The sequence below is a fragment of the Oryzias melastigma genome, linkage group LG17, assembly GCF_002922805.2.
Source record: "Oryzias melastigma strain HK-1 linkage group LG17, ASM292280v2, whole genome shotgun sequence".
Classification (NCBI taxonomy): Eukaryota; Metazoa; Chordata; class Actinopteri; order Beloniformes; family Adrianichthyidae; genus Oryzias; species Oryzias melastigma.
Window position 1 is genome coordinate 8,414,145 of NC_050528.1, and position 16,424 is coordinate 8,430,568.

The window sequence follows — 16,424 nt, forward strand, 5'->3', positions numbered from 1 at the left end:
AATTATGATAGCTGAAGATGCCGAATTTGATAGCTAATAGCTAAATCTGATAGCCAAAAAAGCTGAAGTTGATAGCTGAAATCACTAAAGATTGTAGCTGAACACGCTGAAGCTGATAAACAGGCTAAAATATTAGCTAAATGCCAAATTAGCCTAAAAAATTATAATAATCTAGGTTAGCCAAAATAGCTAGCATGTCACTGAAAAAAAATAGCAAAAGTTCCAAATAGTCTAAGAAAATAAATAAAAAAAAGACGAAATTATTCAAAACAGCTAGTTGAAACATTAGCTAAGCTCCAAAACAGCATAAAAAAACTTAAAAAAAAAGCCTAAATTAGCCAAAACAGCTAGCATGTCACTGAAAAATTATCTAAACTCCAAAATAGCGTAAAAACTGAAAAAAGTCTTAATTAGCCAAAACAGCTAGCATGTAGCTGAAATATTTTCTAATCTCCAAAACGGCCTAAAAACTGAAAAGAACTAGCCTAAATTAGGGAAACAGCTAGCATGTAGCTGAAATATTAGCTAAACTCCAAAATAGCGTAAGAACTGAAAAAAGCCTAAATTAGCCAAAACAGCTAGCATATAGCTGAAATATTAAACTCCAAAATAGCGTAAAAACTGAAAAAGCCTTAATTAGCCAAAACAGCTTGCATGTAGCTGAAATATTAGTTAAACTCCAAAATAGCGTAAAAACTGAAAAAAGCCTTAATTAGCCAAAACAGCTAGCATGTAGCTGAAACATTCGCTAAACTCCAAAACAGCCTAAAAATCTTAAAAAAAGACTAATTTAGCCAAAACAGCTAGCATGTAGCTGAAATACTAGCTAAACTCCAAAATACCCTAAAAACTGAAAAAGGCCTTAATTAGCCAAAACAGCTAGCATGTAACCGAAATGTTTGCTCAAGTAAAAACAGTCTAAAAAGCTAAAAAAAAAAGACAAAATTAGCCAAAGCAGCTAGCATATAGCTGAAATATTAGCTAAACTTCTAAATACATAAAAAAAACCCTTAGTAAATTCCAAAGCAGTAAATAATGCTAGTATAATGCCAAAATGTTAGCTGAAACTCCCAAATAGCTCAAAACCCCTAGTAGATGACAAAACAGCTACAATAGTAGATGAATCCCAAAATAGTTCAAACAAACCCTTACATTTAAAGCACAGTATGAAAAAGACATTCAGACTTACTCCACAACATTCACACAATTGTCACCTATTTCTGTCGGGTACTGAACTGTCTTTTGCCTTTTTTCTACTAAAATTAAAATCCATGTCTTCCGAACTCGCATGATCTCTTATAGACCCACGGGGATGCTGGAGCCTATCCCATCCTTCGCCCTGGACAGGTAACCTGTCCATCGCTGAGAAATATTGAGGAAATATGCCTGTTTCAATCAATAACACACATTAATATCAATTTTTTTTATTTATTTAAGAAATGAATTTTGCAGACAACATACAAACAAGTCCACCTTTATTGATTATTTGGGTTGAAAACACCTACATCTTAACTTGACTTAACTTCTGTTTATTGGCTTTTTCTTTGTAGCTGGTAAAGCATGACCCAAAAAAATCTTTGAAAACTGCAGCAAGTTCTGATTCAGGTTTTTACAGTGACATTTATGAATAGACCCTCTGAAACTGACATTTGGAAGCCAAATATGGTTTTCCATCCAAGTGACAAAGAGGACCAAAATCTGTCGAGTGTTTCAAGTGGATTTCTTCTGCTTCTTCTTCTCTGCCTCTTCCTCCTTTTCTTTCTCTATTTCAGACACCAGCGTCTCGATTTCCTTTGACTCCAAAATCTGTAAAAAGACAACAAAAGCACCAACAAACTCAATGCACAAGCTTAGAGAAAAAATAAAAAAGTCAGTTAAGTTTTGAGTTTTATCATGCAAGTTACCTTTAGTGGTTGATTTCGCCGGATTACAGCGAGCTCAATGTTCTTTCCTCCTGACTGGACGACCTGTCAACACAATATAATCAAAATTTGTAGCAAAAAGTATAATAAACTACATTTTAAATTGATATTTTTGAGAAATTGCTTCTCTTTTCGGAACATTCTCTGTTTTTACAAGAAGATAAACCTTTTACATTCAAATGCAGAGTAGTTTTGTGCTTCAAAAATTAAAAATTCATATCTGACAAAGAACAAAAATATACATAAAACATGGATGAAAAGCTTTAATGTGACCTTACCTCAAGCAAAGCTTTGATGGCCAACTTGATTGCCTCATTATCTCCAGCTATGGCTTCGTCTGTGTAATTCTTCTCCAGGAATTCTCTCACCGTTTTTGCGCTGCGGCCAATTGCGTTGGCCTGATTGACCAAAACGAAAAAAAAAAAAAGTGACGAAAATAAGGATTTATTTTTCAAAAAAAGTGCTCGACAAAACAGTAACAGTAACAGTGACCTTCCAGGCGTGGTAGGTTCCTGATGGGTCTGTCTGGTACAGCCTGGGGGTGCCATCATAGTCAAAGCCAACAATTAATGCGGAGATTCCAAACGGTCTGCGCCCGTTGCTTTGGGTGTAACGCTAAAAATAGAAAAAAAATCAAAGAAATAGAGATTAAAAAAGAAGCAACTATGATGGAAAGCACAAATCCAGGAATTCTGTCATATTTAACTTAGTAAAACGAAGCTCCACACCTGTTTCAGTGTTGCGATGTATCGTGTGATGTATTCCACTGTGACTGGATCCTCAACTGTTAGTCTGTGACTCTGACATTCAACCCGAGCTCTGTTGATCACGATACGTGCATCTGCTGTCAGACCTTTAAGAAAAAACAGAATGACAATTAAAAAGGGAAAATATAAAAACGAATCTCCCGACAAAAAACTTTAAACCTAAATTTACACAGATCTACTGCAAAGTACAAACTGTACCTGCGAATGCCATACAGACGTGTTCATCCAGCGCACAAATCTTGCGGACAGTTCTTTCCTCCTGCAGCTTTGCAACAGATTTCTTTTCCACTCCGAGAACAACAATGTCTTTGCCTCTGATTCCCACCTGATCAGATGAAAAAAATAAAAAAAAAGACAATGTTAAAACACTTTCGAAAACACTCCAAAGGCGAATATTATATTTACAAATCAACATTTAAAATAAAAAAATGATTGTTTTTACTCCAGAATCGGATCGCTGTTTGGAAGAATATTTGTTAAAATTTAACCCTTTAACACCTATTAATGCAAATATATCTCAATCAAATTCAATCTGAAAACAGTAAAAATTTGTTTTTGTAGCTGGAAATGAATTTAAGCATAAAGAGGCTAATAGAAAACTGCAATAAAGAGCTCTAAAATCATTTTATTTCAAGTTCAAACCACTAAATTACAGTATAAATATTGGAATTGACTTCTTTTTCTGTAACTGCTGATGATGCTTTTCATCACTGGCCTTAATTCTAATAAGTTCAAAGGAGAATATATATAAACAGTTAGATATATATTACAATATTAATAACTTGCCAAACATTATCATGCAAAAAATAAAAATAAATATCAGATTTAAGATGTTAGATGTTGCAGGGAAAGAAAGAGACAAGTGCATCCCAGGACAGTATAACGTGGTAAAAGTGTAAATACACATTCTGCATTTGCTATCTTGCTATGTTGGCAAACAAATATTAAAATCTACTTGTTTCTGACCGTTTGGGATAATTGCTTAAACGTGCTCTATTATACTTTTCTTTTAATTTGAAAATTCAGAATCGAAAGTATGCCGAGAGTGACACAGCGACAAAATGCTAACCAGCGCCACTTCCCCCCCATTTATCCTCAAAATCATTATACTTTCCAAACTACAAAAAAGTCTAGTAAGTGGTTCAAAAAATATGAACTTAAGCTTACGCGTTTACCAAACAGTGTTTACCAGTACACCTTGATAAATTAGTTTAACATTTCTCCTAGCGGCTAACTAGCTAACCGCGTTCCCTTCGGCTTTAGCATTAGTTAGTCCTGAAGACTTACCGCAGTGGAACCTTTCTTTACGGCTTCTTGTGCATATTCTACTTGAAAGAGATGACCGTCCGGAGAAAAGACAGTAATAGCTCTGTCATATCTTGCAGCCATCGTGTAGAAAGACAATCAAACAGTATGATGGTTTCCACGAAATGAATCAGCTAGTTAGCTAAAAGAGAAGCACGTCAAATCTGCGCATGCGCATGACCTCTGAACTGTGGGGATATCAAAAGAGAAAAGTTTTGATTAAAACATACTTTTCAGCGAACAGATATACAATTGAAAAAAAAAAATACACGATAGTAAATAAATAAATAAACGATGTTTCCATTTTTTTTATCCGTTACGTTTCATTTTATGGAACATTTTGAAACTTAGCCTAGAATGCCAGTGTACAAAAATATTTAAAATTAAAATAAATAACCACCTTTAACATGTACTACTATTTTTTATTTTATTTTAAGTGACATTATTTGTTAAAATACAACCAAAATATTTTTTGTGAAGCGATGCTCTCTGGCATTTTAGCATTCGGTTGGACTGTCCCATTTCCTGAAAAATGGGGAACACACTTTTTACAATGGTGTCGAAAGTTGGTTATATTTTTATTTTAAAACAAATATTTAAAACATTATGAGTATTATTACATTTAATATCAGCAATAATTTTGTTTTACTTCATAAAAAAGGAAATACTACCAATAATATCAATAAATGTGCCTCTTTTCCCCCCTAAACGGACCGCTGAATTCAGAAACGGCATCGTTTCCAGCACGGTCAGTGGGATCTGAGTTCCACCGATTTGTCTTGAGTGCTAGCTAGTTTTTGACTTTTATGCTGTAGTTTACTTTCAGTCCCCATTGTATCACCATGTCGGTGGCGTTTGCACCTCACAGGCAGCGGAAAGGTGATATAACAGCCGCGGGAATCCAGAAGGTAATGCGTCTCTTTTAGCGCCTCTCGCTATGGAGGCTATGGTACCAGACGTTGTTAGCGGTTGAGATTGACAGAGTAGCAGCGTCCATCCAAGTCTAACCGCGGGCAGATCGGGAGAAAAATGTCACACGGTCAGAGCGCGGAGAATATGAAACTCTCTCCAATCGAGGCGCCATGTTTACATGAAGCTGATTTAGCAGACTAGTTGTTTAATAGATGAATGGAGGCCTGCGGGGTTGTTAGCAAACGAAAGCTAGCCAAGAAGACGAGTCTTTTGTTAGCGCACGCTCACATCTCACAAACCCGCTTTCCTTTGTTTTGAAACTGCAACAATCTCACACCAAAAATCACAATTAAAGGAACCCCACACCAATGACTGACATGCTACACCAGTTCTGTGTTTGTATTCATTGGTTTATCACAAACGTCTCACGAATGTTGGGTTTATTTTTGCAGTTACTTGATGAAAACAACCACCTGATCCAGTGTATAATGGACTTCCAGAGTAAAGGAAAAACAGCAGAATGTTCACAGTAAGTCTATGTGTTGAATGAAAGTTTTTCTGATATTATGTGGAGTGTTAATACTTTCCTTTTCCCAGGTATCAACAGATGCTTCATAGAAATTTAGTGTACTTGGCCACGATAGCAGACTCCAATCAGAACATGCAGTCTCTCCTTCCTGCTGTGAGTACTCATCCTTTTACTTTGGTTGCATATTTTAGGCAACTCTGTGTAGTTTAAGTGTCATAGCACCGACAATAAAGTTTTAAATGTAATCAAAATAGTGAGAGATGAGCACATTGTTGCAGAAACACAAAAATAACTTTAAGCTGCATAACTTTCTGTATGAAATTTGTGTTTTTTATGCATATATGTATATATTTTGATGACTGCAACTCATTGTTGACATCCAAGTCTTCTGCTGATCAGTCATTATTATTTGTAGTTTTCTAATCTTTGTAAAAGAGAATAAAAACATCCAAATCTATTAAAGTCACATTTGGTTTTAAGACTTATTTATCACTCTTTTTGCTGGATTTTTGTATCGGGACAAAAACAAATAAATAAAAGTAACAACAATAATATACGTTTGGTTGTTTGAACAGAAAAAATTGAACTATATACATTGTGTACAATTATTATTATTTTATTTATTTCTGTAATTACTTAAACTCATGTTACAATCAATTAAGAGTCAGTATTTATGATAAATAAATACATTCAATTTATGCACATTTTAATAGGTGTTTTTGACAAATGTGATATTATTGTTTTGCAGTCACAACATCTTTGCTCTTAAAGTTCTCCATCAAACTAAAGACTAATTTGATCTCATTTAGTAACTAAGATTCGATTCGTATCATAATATAATATCAATATCGGTTCATTTTGAATGATCCAGATCGATCAGATTCATTGAGCTAAAATGCATCTTTAGCCAAAAATCCAACCAGGTGACTTGAAGATAAACACCTGAACACGGCAGGTGAGGTTTTCCAGATTCCTTGAATTCTTTGCAAGATACTAAAGTATAAATTAAATATGTGTACAAACAGGAACAACAGATTGCACATCTGGATTATTTATCATTAATGTTAATGCACCTTAATCTTCCACAACTGCACATGTACCCCACTATTTAGTTCTGTCTCATTTGCACAGTAATACACTGTAATTTGCACAACAGCTGATTTGTAATTTACAGATGCTAAGTTTATTTCTTAATATTCAGCTACTATTCTGTTTTTTGACATCCTATAAATATCATTTATGTTTTTTATTTTGCTTTATTTTCTATTAACCTTATTTTATTGCATTCAGAGTGAGAAGTAAGAATTTCATTGTACATGGAAACCTGTTTCTCTACTGTAAAGATGACAATAAACCATTTGAATCTTTGAAGTAAGCAAGTAAACAAGAATTAATGGCAAATCCGTTCACATTTAAGTTGAATAAAGTTCCGCCTACTGTTGTTTTTCCACGAAAAAACAAATTATGTTGGGGAAAAAAATGGAATAAATATATTTAAAACATAAAAATAATACAAAGAGAACAGTATTATAAGATTGTTCCACATTGAATGATCACAAAGCTGCAAAATTCAAAGTGTTTCGACTTTTTTTTCTTTCATCAACATTGTATTATTGCATGTGGCCACAAATGCATTAATAATATTAGGATCCTTCATTTTGCCGGTGCCTAAATGTCTTTCAGTTTAAGTACAAATGTGTACTTTTACTTGATTTATCAATGATTTGATGGTATTTTGCGCCATTGATTTGTATATTTGTTCCTGTTTTTTTATCCTTCCAGCCACCCACTCAAAACATGCCTATGGGCCCCGGTGGCATGAACCAAAGCGGACCTCCTCCCCAGCCCCCACATGGTCACAATATGCCCTCTGAGGGTATGGTCAGTGTCGGCCCCCCAGCCCCCCATATGCAGAGCCAGATGAACGGACAGATGCCCGGTAAGTCACCAACTCAATACGTCCTCCTCTGTTTGTCTCTTTCTTTTCTTCTCTCCCTCGTCCCCAGTTTCTGTCTTACTCAGGTTGCTTAGCAACACCGCAGAACTGAGAGGGAGGTCTTCTGCTAAAGGATGATGTCATCTGCTGGGCTGCTGTGGTCGCCTTGAACTTGGTTTTGATTCTATTGCAGTTATTTAAACGCATACATGAATATTTTTTTAAATTTATTGTAAATAAAAGTCCTGTTTAGGAGTACATTTTAACTGATTTTAATAAGGTTCTTAAAAATTGCACAACTCTCTTTTTAAATGAAGTTGGTGCAGTAAACAGATGCATTTTGTGAAGTAGCTTTAAGAAACAAGAAAAAGTAGTGTAACTATTAAAAAAAACAACTACTATCTCTTAAATGTTGATAATAATTAGTCACATGAGAAAGTTTAGTGACTTTAGCTTTAATACTTTTAGAACTATTGAATATTTTTATCCAAATGTCATCCAAATCCTCATTTAAAAATCTTAATAATTAATGATGACTGTTGTAGTATAAATATCATGATTAGTATTCATGTTATTAATACACCAATCAAACTTTTTTTGTTTTTTACTTCTTAAAACTTTAACCTCTTAAAGCGTCTCATTTTCAGTTTTATCACTACAGTAATTTTATTTCTCTGTAGGTAAAATAAAAGACATATCAAAGAACAGCCCGGGTCCTAAGAGGTCAAATCGTGGAGCTAGCGTTTAGCGGTTAGCACCTCTGGTGTAGCCGTCTCTCTGTCAGCAGCACAGCGAGAGCTTAACATTTATAAATATATATATTTTTGTTGAAATTGATTTTTACTTGTTGTTTAAGTACAAAACACTAATAGAGACACTTGCTGTCAGTTTAAAGCGTTTTTAAAAGTTGTTGAACATCTCGCTAGCTTGAGTGAACTCTTCTTGTTAGCTTCCTGCTTGAACTGCTGCCGATTTCCAGCAAAAACATGTTATGATCCGTTCATGTCATGCAGATCTAGTGTAGTATTTATTTGGAAAAATAAAATTGAAATATAAAGTGCTGATCATAATACGATTAAATTAAATATCGGGACATCCATAATTTAAAGTTTATGATTAAACAATTAAAATGAGTTTTTGTAGTTTTAAATACTTTCAAAGGCTGATACTCTATTTAAAGGCATAAAAAACTGTTTTATTTAAAGTATTTAATCAATAAATCTAGAACTTTTATCCAATACATCTTTTTTTTAACTCTTGCATTAAAATCTGTTCTTGCATGTTAATGAGTTTAAACTCCCAGCAGATTTTCATCTAATTAATCATAAACAAAACGATCATTCAACAGACACTTTTGAGGGCGTTTCTGCAGGTCTGACGTTTCTTCTCTGCATTTAACGTTCTGTCTTAAATGAGAAGATGAAGTAACAGGGTTCCTACAAGGTCTTGAATTTGAACATTTGGAAATTAGGCCTTAAAAAGCATTAAAAGACTCTTAAATTTGGATATATTGGTTTTAAGAACTGTGCCGTTTAAAATAATTTCCGTGTGACTTTTCTGGTCTAAAGTTTTATTTTTTTAATCCAGATTATGTAAGTAAAGCTTCACTGCACCAAAAGGTGAGTAATAATGTAGTAATTGTAATTTAATCACTGAAATTTGAACCGCAATTTATTACATTACTCCTTTACTAGTAATTCTTCAGAAATTCAAGGATTATTCTTCGTCCATAGAGCTGGGGATTAGGTAGAGAAATTAATTTTTCATATGTAAATCCTTAAGAAGTCTTAAATTTAACTTGAAGAAACGTGTAGCAACCCTGAGTAAATAAAACTGTTAAAATGTTCGTCTATGTGTACTTTAAATTCACAAAAATGTTTCAGAAATGAAAAAAAAAATCATAAAAACACAAAATAATAATTCCAAAGTTGTAGTCAATCCACTAGAAATTTAGTTAAATGACATTCTGTTTAAATTTGTCCTTTAATTGAGTTTTTATTAGAATAAATTAAACTAAAATCAGGAGACAAAAAAACCAATCGTTTTTAACTCAAAAGACCGTCTACAACTCCTCCACGATGCTGTTTTTCAGGTCCTAATCACATGCCCATGCAAGGACCCGGCCCCGGCCCCAACCAGCCTCCAAACATGTCCAGCGGTTCCATGAACATCCCCCCCAGCAGCCACGGCTCCATGGGGGGCTACAACCACACCGTCCCGTCCTCTCAGGGGATGCCGGTCCAGAGCCAAATGAGTATGACCCAAGGCCAGCCAATGGGGAACTACGGACCCCGACCAAACATGAACATGCAGCCGAGTCAAGGTCAAACAGGTTTTATTGATTTCCGCCGGTGTTTTTGTTTTTTTTAACGTTTATCGTTATGAGTCTTCGATATTTAACTCATTTTGGGATGATTCCAGGTCCAATGATGCATCAGCAGCCTCCGTCACAGCAGTACAACATGCCCCCCGGTAGTGGCGGACAGCACTACCAAGGACAGCAGAACCCGATGGGCATGATGGGTCAGGTCAACCAGGGGAACCACGTCATGGGACAGAGGCCAATGCCGCCCTACAGACCCCCACAGCAAGGTACACACCCCAGAGAGGTCTCACGCACGGGAGTTTAGAGCTCCGATCTTCCCCGGATCCCTCCTCCTTCATCTCTCCTTCCGTCTCTTCTCCATTTCCCTTTTCTTTTTGGAGTCCACATTGATGCACCCTGAAGCATTTTAGACACCAAAAGAAAACCGTCTGTAGATCTCACGGCAGGGAGTCCATCCTCTCTACCCCACCCCCCACATAAAACCATACCAACGACACCTTGAATCTACTTGTGTGTATGTTGTGTGCACGTAGGACCCCCTCAGCAGTACCCCGGACAGGAAGACTACTATGGGGACCAGTACAGTCACGCAGGCCAGGGCGCCTCAGAAGGTAGGCCAACCCACCAGCCTCTGGGAACGAAATCAGCCCAAAACAAAGAAGACTTTCAGTTTCCTGATTACTTTCTGTTTTTATTGGAGTGCATAAAAAAATCCCCAAATTATTCTCATCACATTAGAGTCACGACAAAATCAAAGTATTAGACTAAACTCTTTTCTGTCTTTGTTCAAATAACATTCACTTTTTTTCCTCTACTGACTCCCTGTTTCTCTAGTCAGACGTGTCGCTCTTTTTAACAAAATTATTTTAATTTGTGAAAACTAAATGCAAAACTCTTGACATGATTTTGTTCATTTGTTGTCCAGATTCTGTGTGAAGTAAAGTATTTAGTCAGTTAGTTTTTAAGTGCAAGTTCTCCTCTTAACAAGATGAGACTCATTTTCATCAAAGGTTTACCTCGACTATCAGAGACAAAACATCCAGAAAATCACATTGTTGGATTTTTAATATTTTATTTGTAAATTTTGGTGGATGATAATAACTAAAGTTCAACTCAATACTTTGTTTTATACCCTTTGTTGGTAGTAGCAGTCTTAACGTTTCTGTAAATCTTCTCAAGGTTTTTTATTATTTGTTTTGGTTTTTTATTTCAAACAAAATAAAAATAAACATAAGAATTTAAAAATATCCCTTTCTACAACACGTTTTGTTAGGTTATTTACAGTTTCACAACCTGTTGCAGGTGTTTTGGTCCATTCCTCCACGCAGATCTCCTCTAGAGCAGTGATGTTTTGGTCCATTCCTCCATGTAGATCTCCTCTAGAGCAGTGATGTTTTGGTCCATTCCTCCATCAGATCTCCTCTAGAGCAGTGATGTTTTGGTCCATTCCTCCATCAGATCTCCTCTAGAGCAGTGATGTTTTGGGGCTGTCACAGACCTTTAACGTCCTCCAAAGATTTTCTGTGAGATCTGGAGACTGTTGAAGCCACTCCAGGACCCCGACTTCCTTCTTCCGAAGCCACTCCTTCGTTAATTATCAACATCCGATTCAGGACTTATTAATATTTATATACCCTACAATCATAGATTCAGATTATTAAGCATATTTAAGATCAATAGGAGAATTTGCACATTTTGTGGCTGACTAAATACTTTTTTGCTCCACTATATACAGACATTCTGGTATTATTAGTGTATAGTGTAATGCGTGACGACCGGTATGTACTCTATCACCTAATGTACATCATTTTCTCTCATTTTTATTCAAATTCCATCCTGCCTCCTCTGAGTTGTTGTGTATCCGTCTGCATTGGTGCATCTGGCCACTCGTACATCGCTGTACTTTGTGTAACTTCAAGGTAACGCCCAGTACGGCCAACAGCAGGAAGCGTACCAGCAAGGTCCCCCACAGCAGCAGGGTTATCCCCCGCAGCAGCAGTACCCGGGTCAGCAGGGCTACCCGCCACAACAGCAAGGTTACGGTGAGTTCTGGTACAAACACGGCCGATTTATTAAAAATATATATATACTGGAATCTCCCACAAGAATGCAGATAGAACTAAAAACTGGACATGTCTAGACATAATCGATTATTGAGGAGATTGGAGCTTCGTGGAAAAGGAAATCATTAGGACTTCTTCCAGAATCCGAGGACCGCTTATGGATTCTGAACGAATCTGTGTCATTCAGAACCAGTCCAAACACACTCTGGATATTCTTTTACTCTTGGTTTATATTAAAACTGACAACAACAACTAAAGAAATACATTTATTTTGAAGGTCGGCATCGATATTATTATTAATATATCCTTTTTTTGCTAATTGAAGTGCACAGTAATACTGCCGAAACAAATCTTTCACATTTTTTATTTATTTATTTTAATTTTTTCTTAATATTTTATTTTTTTAACAAGAGACCCTTGTTTTAATTCAGTTTTTGAGTTTTTTTTCTCAGTTTTTCAATTAGTTTAGTGTCAAAATAGAAATATGAAATCACTAAAAAGCAGAAAAATTAGAATTTTTTTTAACTCTTTGCTCTGTACAAAGTTTAGTAAATCTAAGGTTGTATTCAGACTGGACACATTTGGTTCGTTTAAGTGAATCAAGTTCATTTCCTCCGATAATCTGGATCAGATTTTCAGTCTGAATACATCCAAGCGGACCTCGGTCCAGGACCAGAAACGGCTCTCCGACCCAATTTTTTAGGTGATCTTGGTTCGTTTCTAATCACACTGGGTTCCGGTTTTCTACGCCTGAATAGACTCCATGCTCGGAGTGGAACAATTGGACCAAAAGGCCACCGTAGTCGGGTATTATGGGATGTAAGAGTAGGAACTCTAATCCACAAACTTAGAAAAACTGGTGGAAATTTGCTTAGCCGTAACCGTCTTCCAGCGTGCCTCTACTAGCAGTAAAAAATGTCAAAATGGAAACAAAGTCTGAATAAGTGAACTATCTTAAAAGTATTTGGAAACTGCAGCAGCTCGATCTTTCTGTTTTTGTTTTGACCCGCCCCCCTAACTGCTGGCCAATGAGTGAGGAGATCTTTAGTCACCGGGTTTTGGTCCAGAACAGAAATCTCTGGTAGATCCGAGTCTGAATACAGACCAAACCCAAGGTTTAGGACTCGGACCGGAACAAGTCTGAATACACCCTAAGTGAGTGAACTATCCCGACGAGGACTTTCATTATTCTTTCACTCTTTGCTTTGCCCCCCACGCTCCTCTGTCCGGTCCTCCACGGGGCCGGATAACCCAAAAACTTTGTTTTAAGACCCACCACGAAGGCGTTTACCTTAAAAGAAGCTTAGAAATAAACATAATTTCATCCAGATCTAATACCGTCTGAAGTTCACTTGTTGGAGCTCTGTTGGGATTTTTCTTTGTGGCAGTTTTCTCCAGAACTTTCTGTCACTTGCCCTCTATGTGAGCCAGAGCTGTAGTTATTAATGAGCCAGCTGAGGCTGTGAGGCTGTGAGGTGAGATCCATCTGGCACGCACACGATGCACAGCAGCATTATGAGTGCTAACGATGCTGCGTGGGCCTCGTTTGACTTCCACCCAAGTCGAGTTTGTTCGGTCCTTCGCAGCATCGGCAGATATAGCTCCTGTGTGCAGAGCTGGAGCATAGTTTTATATTTGACTCCTTTTGTTTTGTTCGTTTTCACGTGGAACCGCTCTGACCTCAGTGGGACTCATTTGGATTCTTCCATAACTAGCTTATGGATTTTCAAAGCATCCAAAGTAAATATTTAATATTCTACTTTTTGGTTGATTCTACCTATAAAGTAACAGATTTGTTGGAGTTGCTTGAATAAGAATAACAGAAACTCTGAATTTGCAGGATTCTTCATCTTCCAACAAACAGGTTTTGGTTTTATATTAATAATTAATAAAGTATGTCTCGCTCAGAGGTCTGCAACTTAACACTTAAAGAGCCATTCAGGTCATCTCACTGACCACAACCCAGTAGAAAAATAAGACATTAGCTGTGTTTCCATCACAGATATGTGCAAAAATGGATCAAAAATCTAGAAATGTCGAAAAAACACAATTTCACAATAAAAATGATTTTACAGAGGAGCTGTGGATCCAACTATTCCACATGACACACTTCGGATGAGCTGTGTGACGCCCAAGGATCAGCGTGCTATCCGGTTGTTGGTCACACGACTCGTTTAATTTGAAAAAAGTTGCGGTTTTGCTAAATATGTCAATTTCGATACAACCTCCTCCAAACGCAAAAACTTTTTTTTTTTTGATAAATGAGTTTCTTTTCCTAAACTGACGTGTTTTTATTCGGCGAATTTATTATCGCAATAGGGCTGGGAACCTGAGTAACTCACGATACGATTCACGATATGGATTGTATCGCGATATTTCAAGTAAATCTATGTATTACCATAGTAATCTATGATATATCACTGTTTTTTTGAAAACATATGTTTTTGTTTTCCTCTAAAACATTGTTTAGCACAAGTTAAAACACAATATAGTAATTTAACATCTTTTGCATCATTAAAATAATCGTTTTTGAGTTGAAATATTGCGATATTTCAAGTAAATCTATGTATTACCATAGTAATCTATGATATATCACTGTTTTTTTAAATATGTTTTTGTTTTCCTCTAAAGCATTTTTTAGAACAAGTTAAAACCTAATATACTAATTTAACATCTTTTGAATCATTAAAATAATCGTTTTTGAGTTGAAATATCGCGATTTTTCAAGTAAATCTATGTATTACCATAGTAATATATGATATATCACTGTTTTTCAAAAAAAATGTTTTTGTTTTCCTCTAAAACATTTTTTAGAACAAGTTAAAACATAACATACTAATTTAACATCTTTTGCAACATTAAAATAATCGTTTTTGAGTTGAAATATCGCGATATTTCCTCTAGTTACTTAAAGGATCTTTTTCAAAGGGCTCCATTTATACTCAAATGCTCATTATCGCCCAGAACTAGTTTGTGGTGCTAACTAGATGACCCTTGTCGTGATTTTTCCTTCCATTCATTTAATTTAATTTGATCAAAAATAGAAAAATTGGTCTTATAATCCGATGTACTTGAAGAAGAAGTTCTTGTTAATGAGTATTTACTGGTTTCTTTGTGGTACACTGCACAAAAAGCTGTCAAAATGTTTAGTTCAGCTTAGTCAAACTATGAAGTGGATGGATTCCTGAAGCATTATGGGTACTGTAGTCAGGAGCCTCACTTTCGTGAGGCTCCTGACTACAGTACCCATAATGCTTCAGGAATCCTTTCCTTCAACAGTTCATTTTTAGCTTTTCTATTTATTCTGTAGTTGCTTTTCATATTTAAAACATGTTTTTTTTTTTTAGTTTTTTTTAACCAGACAGCCCCCGGTTTATCTGAACAAATTAATTCTTTGGTTTCGACTGACAGCATTAAGATTTTGTGTTGGTTGTACATTGAGAGCAACACTGTCTGTGTTCCCTTAGGCCCCTCCCAAAGTGCTCCGGGACAGTACCCCAACTACCCACAGGGGCAGGGCCAGCAGTACGGGGCCTATCGTCCTCCCCAGCCTGGACCCCCCCAGGGCCAGCAGCAGCGCCCTTACGGTTACGACCAGGTGAGTATGACAGCAGTCACCCGATTGTTCTGGAATTTTCTTACAATTTTTATCAAGTTTATTGCCAGAAAAAAAAAACGAGTGAAACAAGCCACAGACAATGAAGTTTAAAGTCAAGAATCATGTTGTGTGTTGTGCATGCGAACATCATTTTGGGCGGCGAAGTCTGTTTGTTCCAGAAGATTGTAAATGCTGTGTTTGAAATGTTAACCTTAGTGTTGGTTCTGGTTAATGTGGTGTGCCTCCTTTGAAATACGAGGGCTTTAAATAGGATTCTTCCTTAAACTCGAGTCCGTTTGCTCCATTGTTTAAAGTGCAATCCATTTTCTGCCCTCTATTTCCCATGGTCTTCTGTGGGGACCAGAGCTACACGTTGATATCTTTATCTTTGAACATTCAGGGGCACATGAGGAAATAAGGAAGCGGGGATTTGAACCCCTGACTAGCTCTGTAAGAAGCAAAGGTAATGGTTGCTGTGAAGACCTCAGGGTCCAATCTAGACACTTGACCACCTAGAGTTAATTTGCATTTTCTAATGTTTCTTCTTTCTGTCCTCTTCTTCTCTTTTTTTTTTTTGATTCAACCTTTTTAAGTTCTTCCATTTCTGTTTAACTCTAGTGTTGTTGTTTTAACCAGGGGTCGAATTGTCAGAAATGAGGTCCCAAAACAAAAGCATGCTTTAGTCTGTAGTGAGAGACTCTCCTCGACCTTTAACCCTTCGTGTGACGACGCTGTAATCCTTGGGGTGTAGCGGTACATGTCATCTCCTCAAAACCGTTGCTCCAGATCAAACATCTTTCCTCTCAAATCAGTTTTTACATTAAAACTTTCAGTTCTTTTGTTTAGAACTCTTGAAATATCTGAACTAATTTACTAAACGTATATTTTTTCCTTATAAGCGTCTACGTTTTTACAGTGGTCCCTCGTTTATAGCGGGAAAAAACAGCAATATGTGAAATCCATGAATTAGGATTACAGTTTTAAGGTCGTAAACCTCGCCGCGCACTTTATACTACAGCTATCTTTAACAATTATTGAGTAGTCGATTGGTCAGCGGTTAATTTTT

At 36.3% G+C, this 16,424-nt stretch overlaps 2 protein-coding genes across 9 annotated transcripts in view; one reads left to right on the top strand and one right to left on the bottom strand.

Annotated features, from left to right (window-relative positions):
* Window positions 1–1,458: 1,458 nt before the first annotated feature.
* Window positions 1,459–4,174, bottom strand: psma8 (proteasome 20S subunit alpha 8). The gene is made up of 7 exons (XM_024273546.2): window positions 3,977–4,174; window positions 2,888–3,014; window positions 2,651–2,775; window positions 2,415–2,537; window positions 2,201–2,320; window positions 1,905–1,967; window positions 1,459–1,806 (listed from the first exon to the last, which is right to left on the bottom strand). The coding sequence occupies exons 1-7, from the start codon at window positions 4,076–4,078 to the stop codon at window positions 1,711–1,713; spliced, it is 756 nt and encodes a 251-aa protein (XP_024129314.1). The 5' UTR covers window positions 4,079–4,174; the 3' UTR covers window positions 1,459–1,710.
* Window positions 4,175–4,615: 441 nt separating this feature from the next.
* The window catches only part of ss18 (SS18 subunit of BAF chromatin remodeling complex), a 14,666-nt gene continuing 2,857 nt past the window's right edge, over window positions 4,616–16,424 (top strand). Inside the window, exons 1-11 of one of the 8 annotated variants that reach the window (XM_036216219.1) lie at window positions 4,619–4,742; window positions 4,821–4,902; window positions 5,359–5,435; window positions 5,504–5,588; window positions 7,218–7,374; window positions 9,464–9,703; window positions 9,793–9,963; window positions 10,231–10,308; window positions 11,617–11,739; window positions 15,228–15,358; window positions 15,759–15,821. In XM_036216219.1, the coding sequence (XP_036072112.1) occupies window positions 4,681–4,742; window positions 4,821–4,902; window positions 5,359–5,435; window positions 5,504–5,588; window positions 7,218–7,374; window positions 9,464–9,703; window positions 9,793–9,963; window positions 10,231–10,308; window positions 11,617–11,739; window positions 15,228–15,358; window positions 15,759–15,776 (1,224 nt within the window). In that variant the 5' untranslated portion in view covers window positions 4,619–4,680 and the 3' untranslated portion in view covers window positions 15,777–15,821. Of the gene's footprint in view, window positions 4,903–5,358; window positions 5,436–5,503; window positions 5,589–7,217; window positions 7,375–9,463; window positions 9,704–9,792; window positions 9,964–10,230; window positions 10,309–11,616; window positions 11,740–15,227; window positions 15,359–15,758; window positions 15,822–16,424 lie in introns of all 8 variants that reach the window. The other 7 variants (XM_036216223.1, XM_036216218.1, XM_036216220.1 and 4 more) reach the window with 7 other exon arrangements.

What these genes read in the sequence shown, in the direction of transcription:
- psma8 (XM_024273546.2), bottom strand. Translation starts at nt 4,078, where the DNA reads ATGGCTGCAAGATATGACAGAGCTATTACTGTCTTTTCTCCGGACGGT. An exon ending in TAAAGAAAGGTTCCACTGCG is followed by an intron (nt 3,015 to 3,976) that starts GTAAGTCTTCAG and finishes TCATCTGATCAG; the next exon opens with GTGGGAATCAGAGGCAAAGA. An exon ending in GAACCTACCACGCCTGGAAG is followed by an intron (nt 2,321 to 2,414) that starts GTCACTGTTACT and finishes TTGGTCAATCAG; the next exon opens with GCCAACGCAATTGGCCGCAG.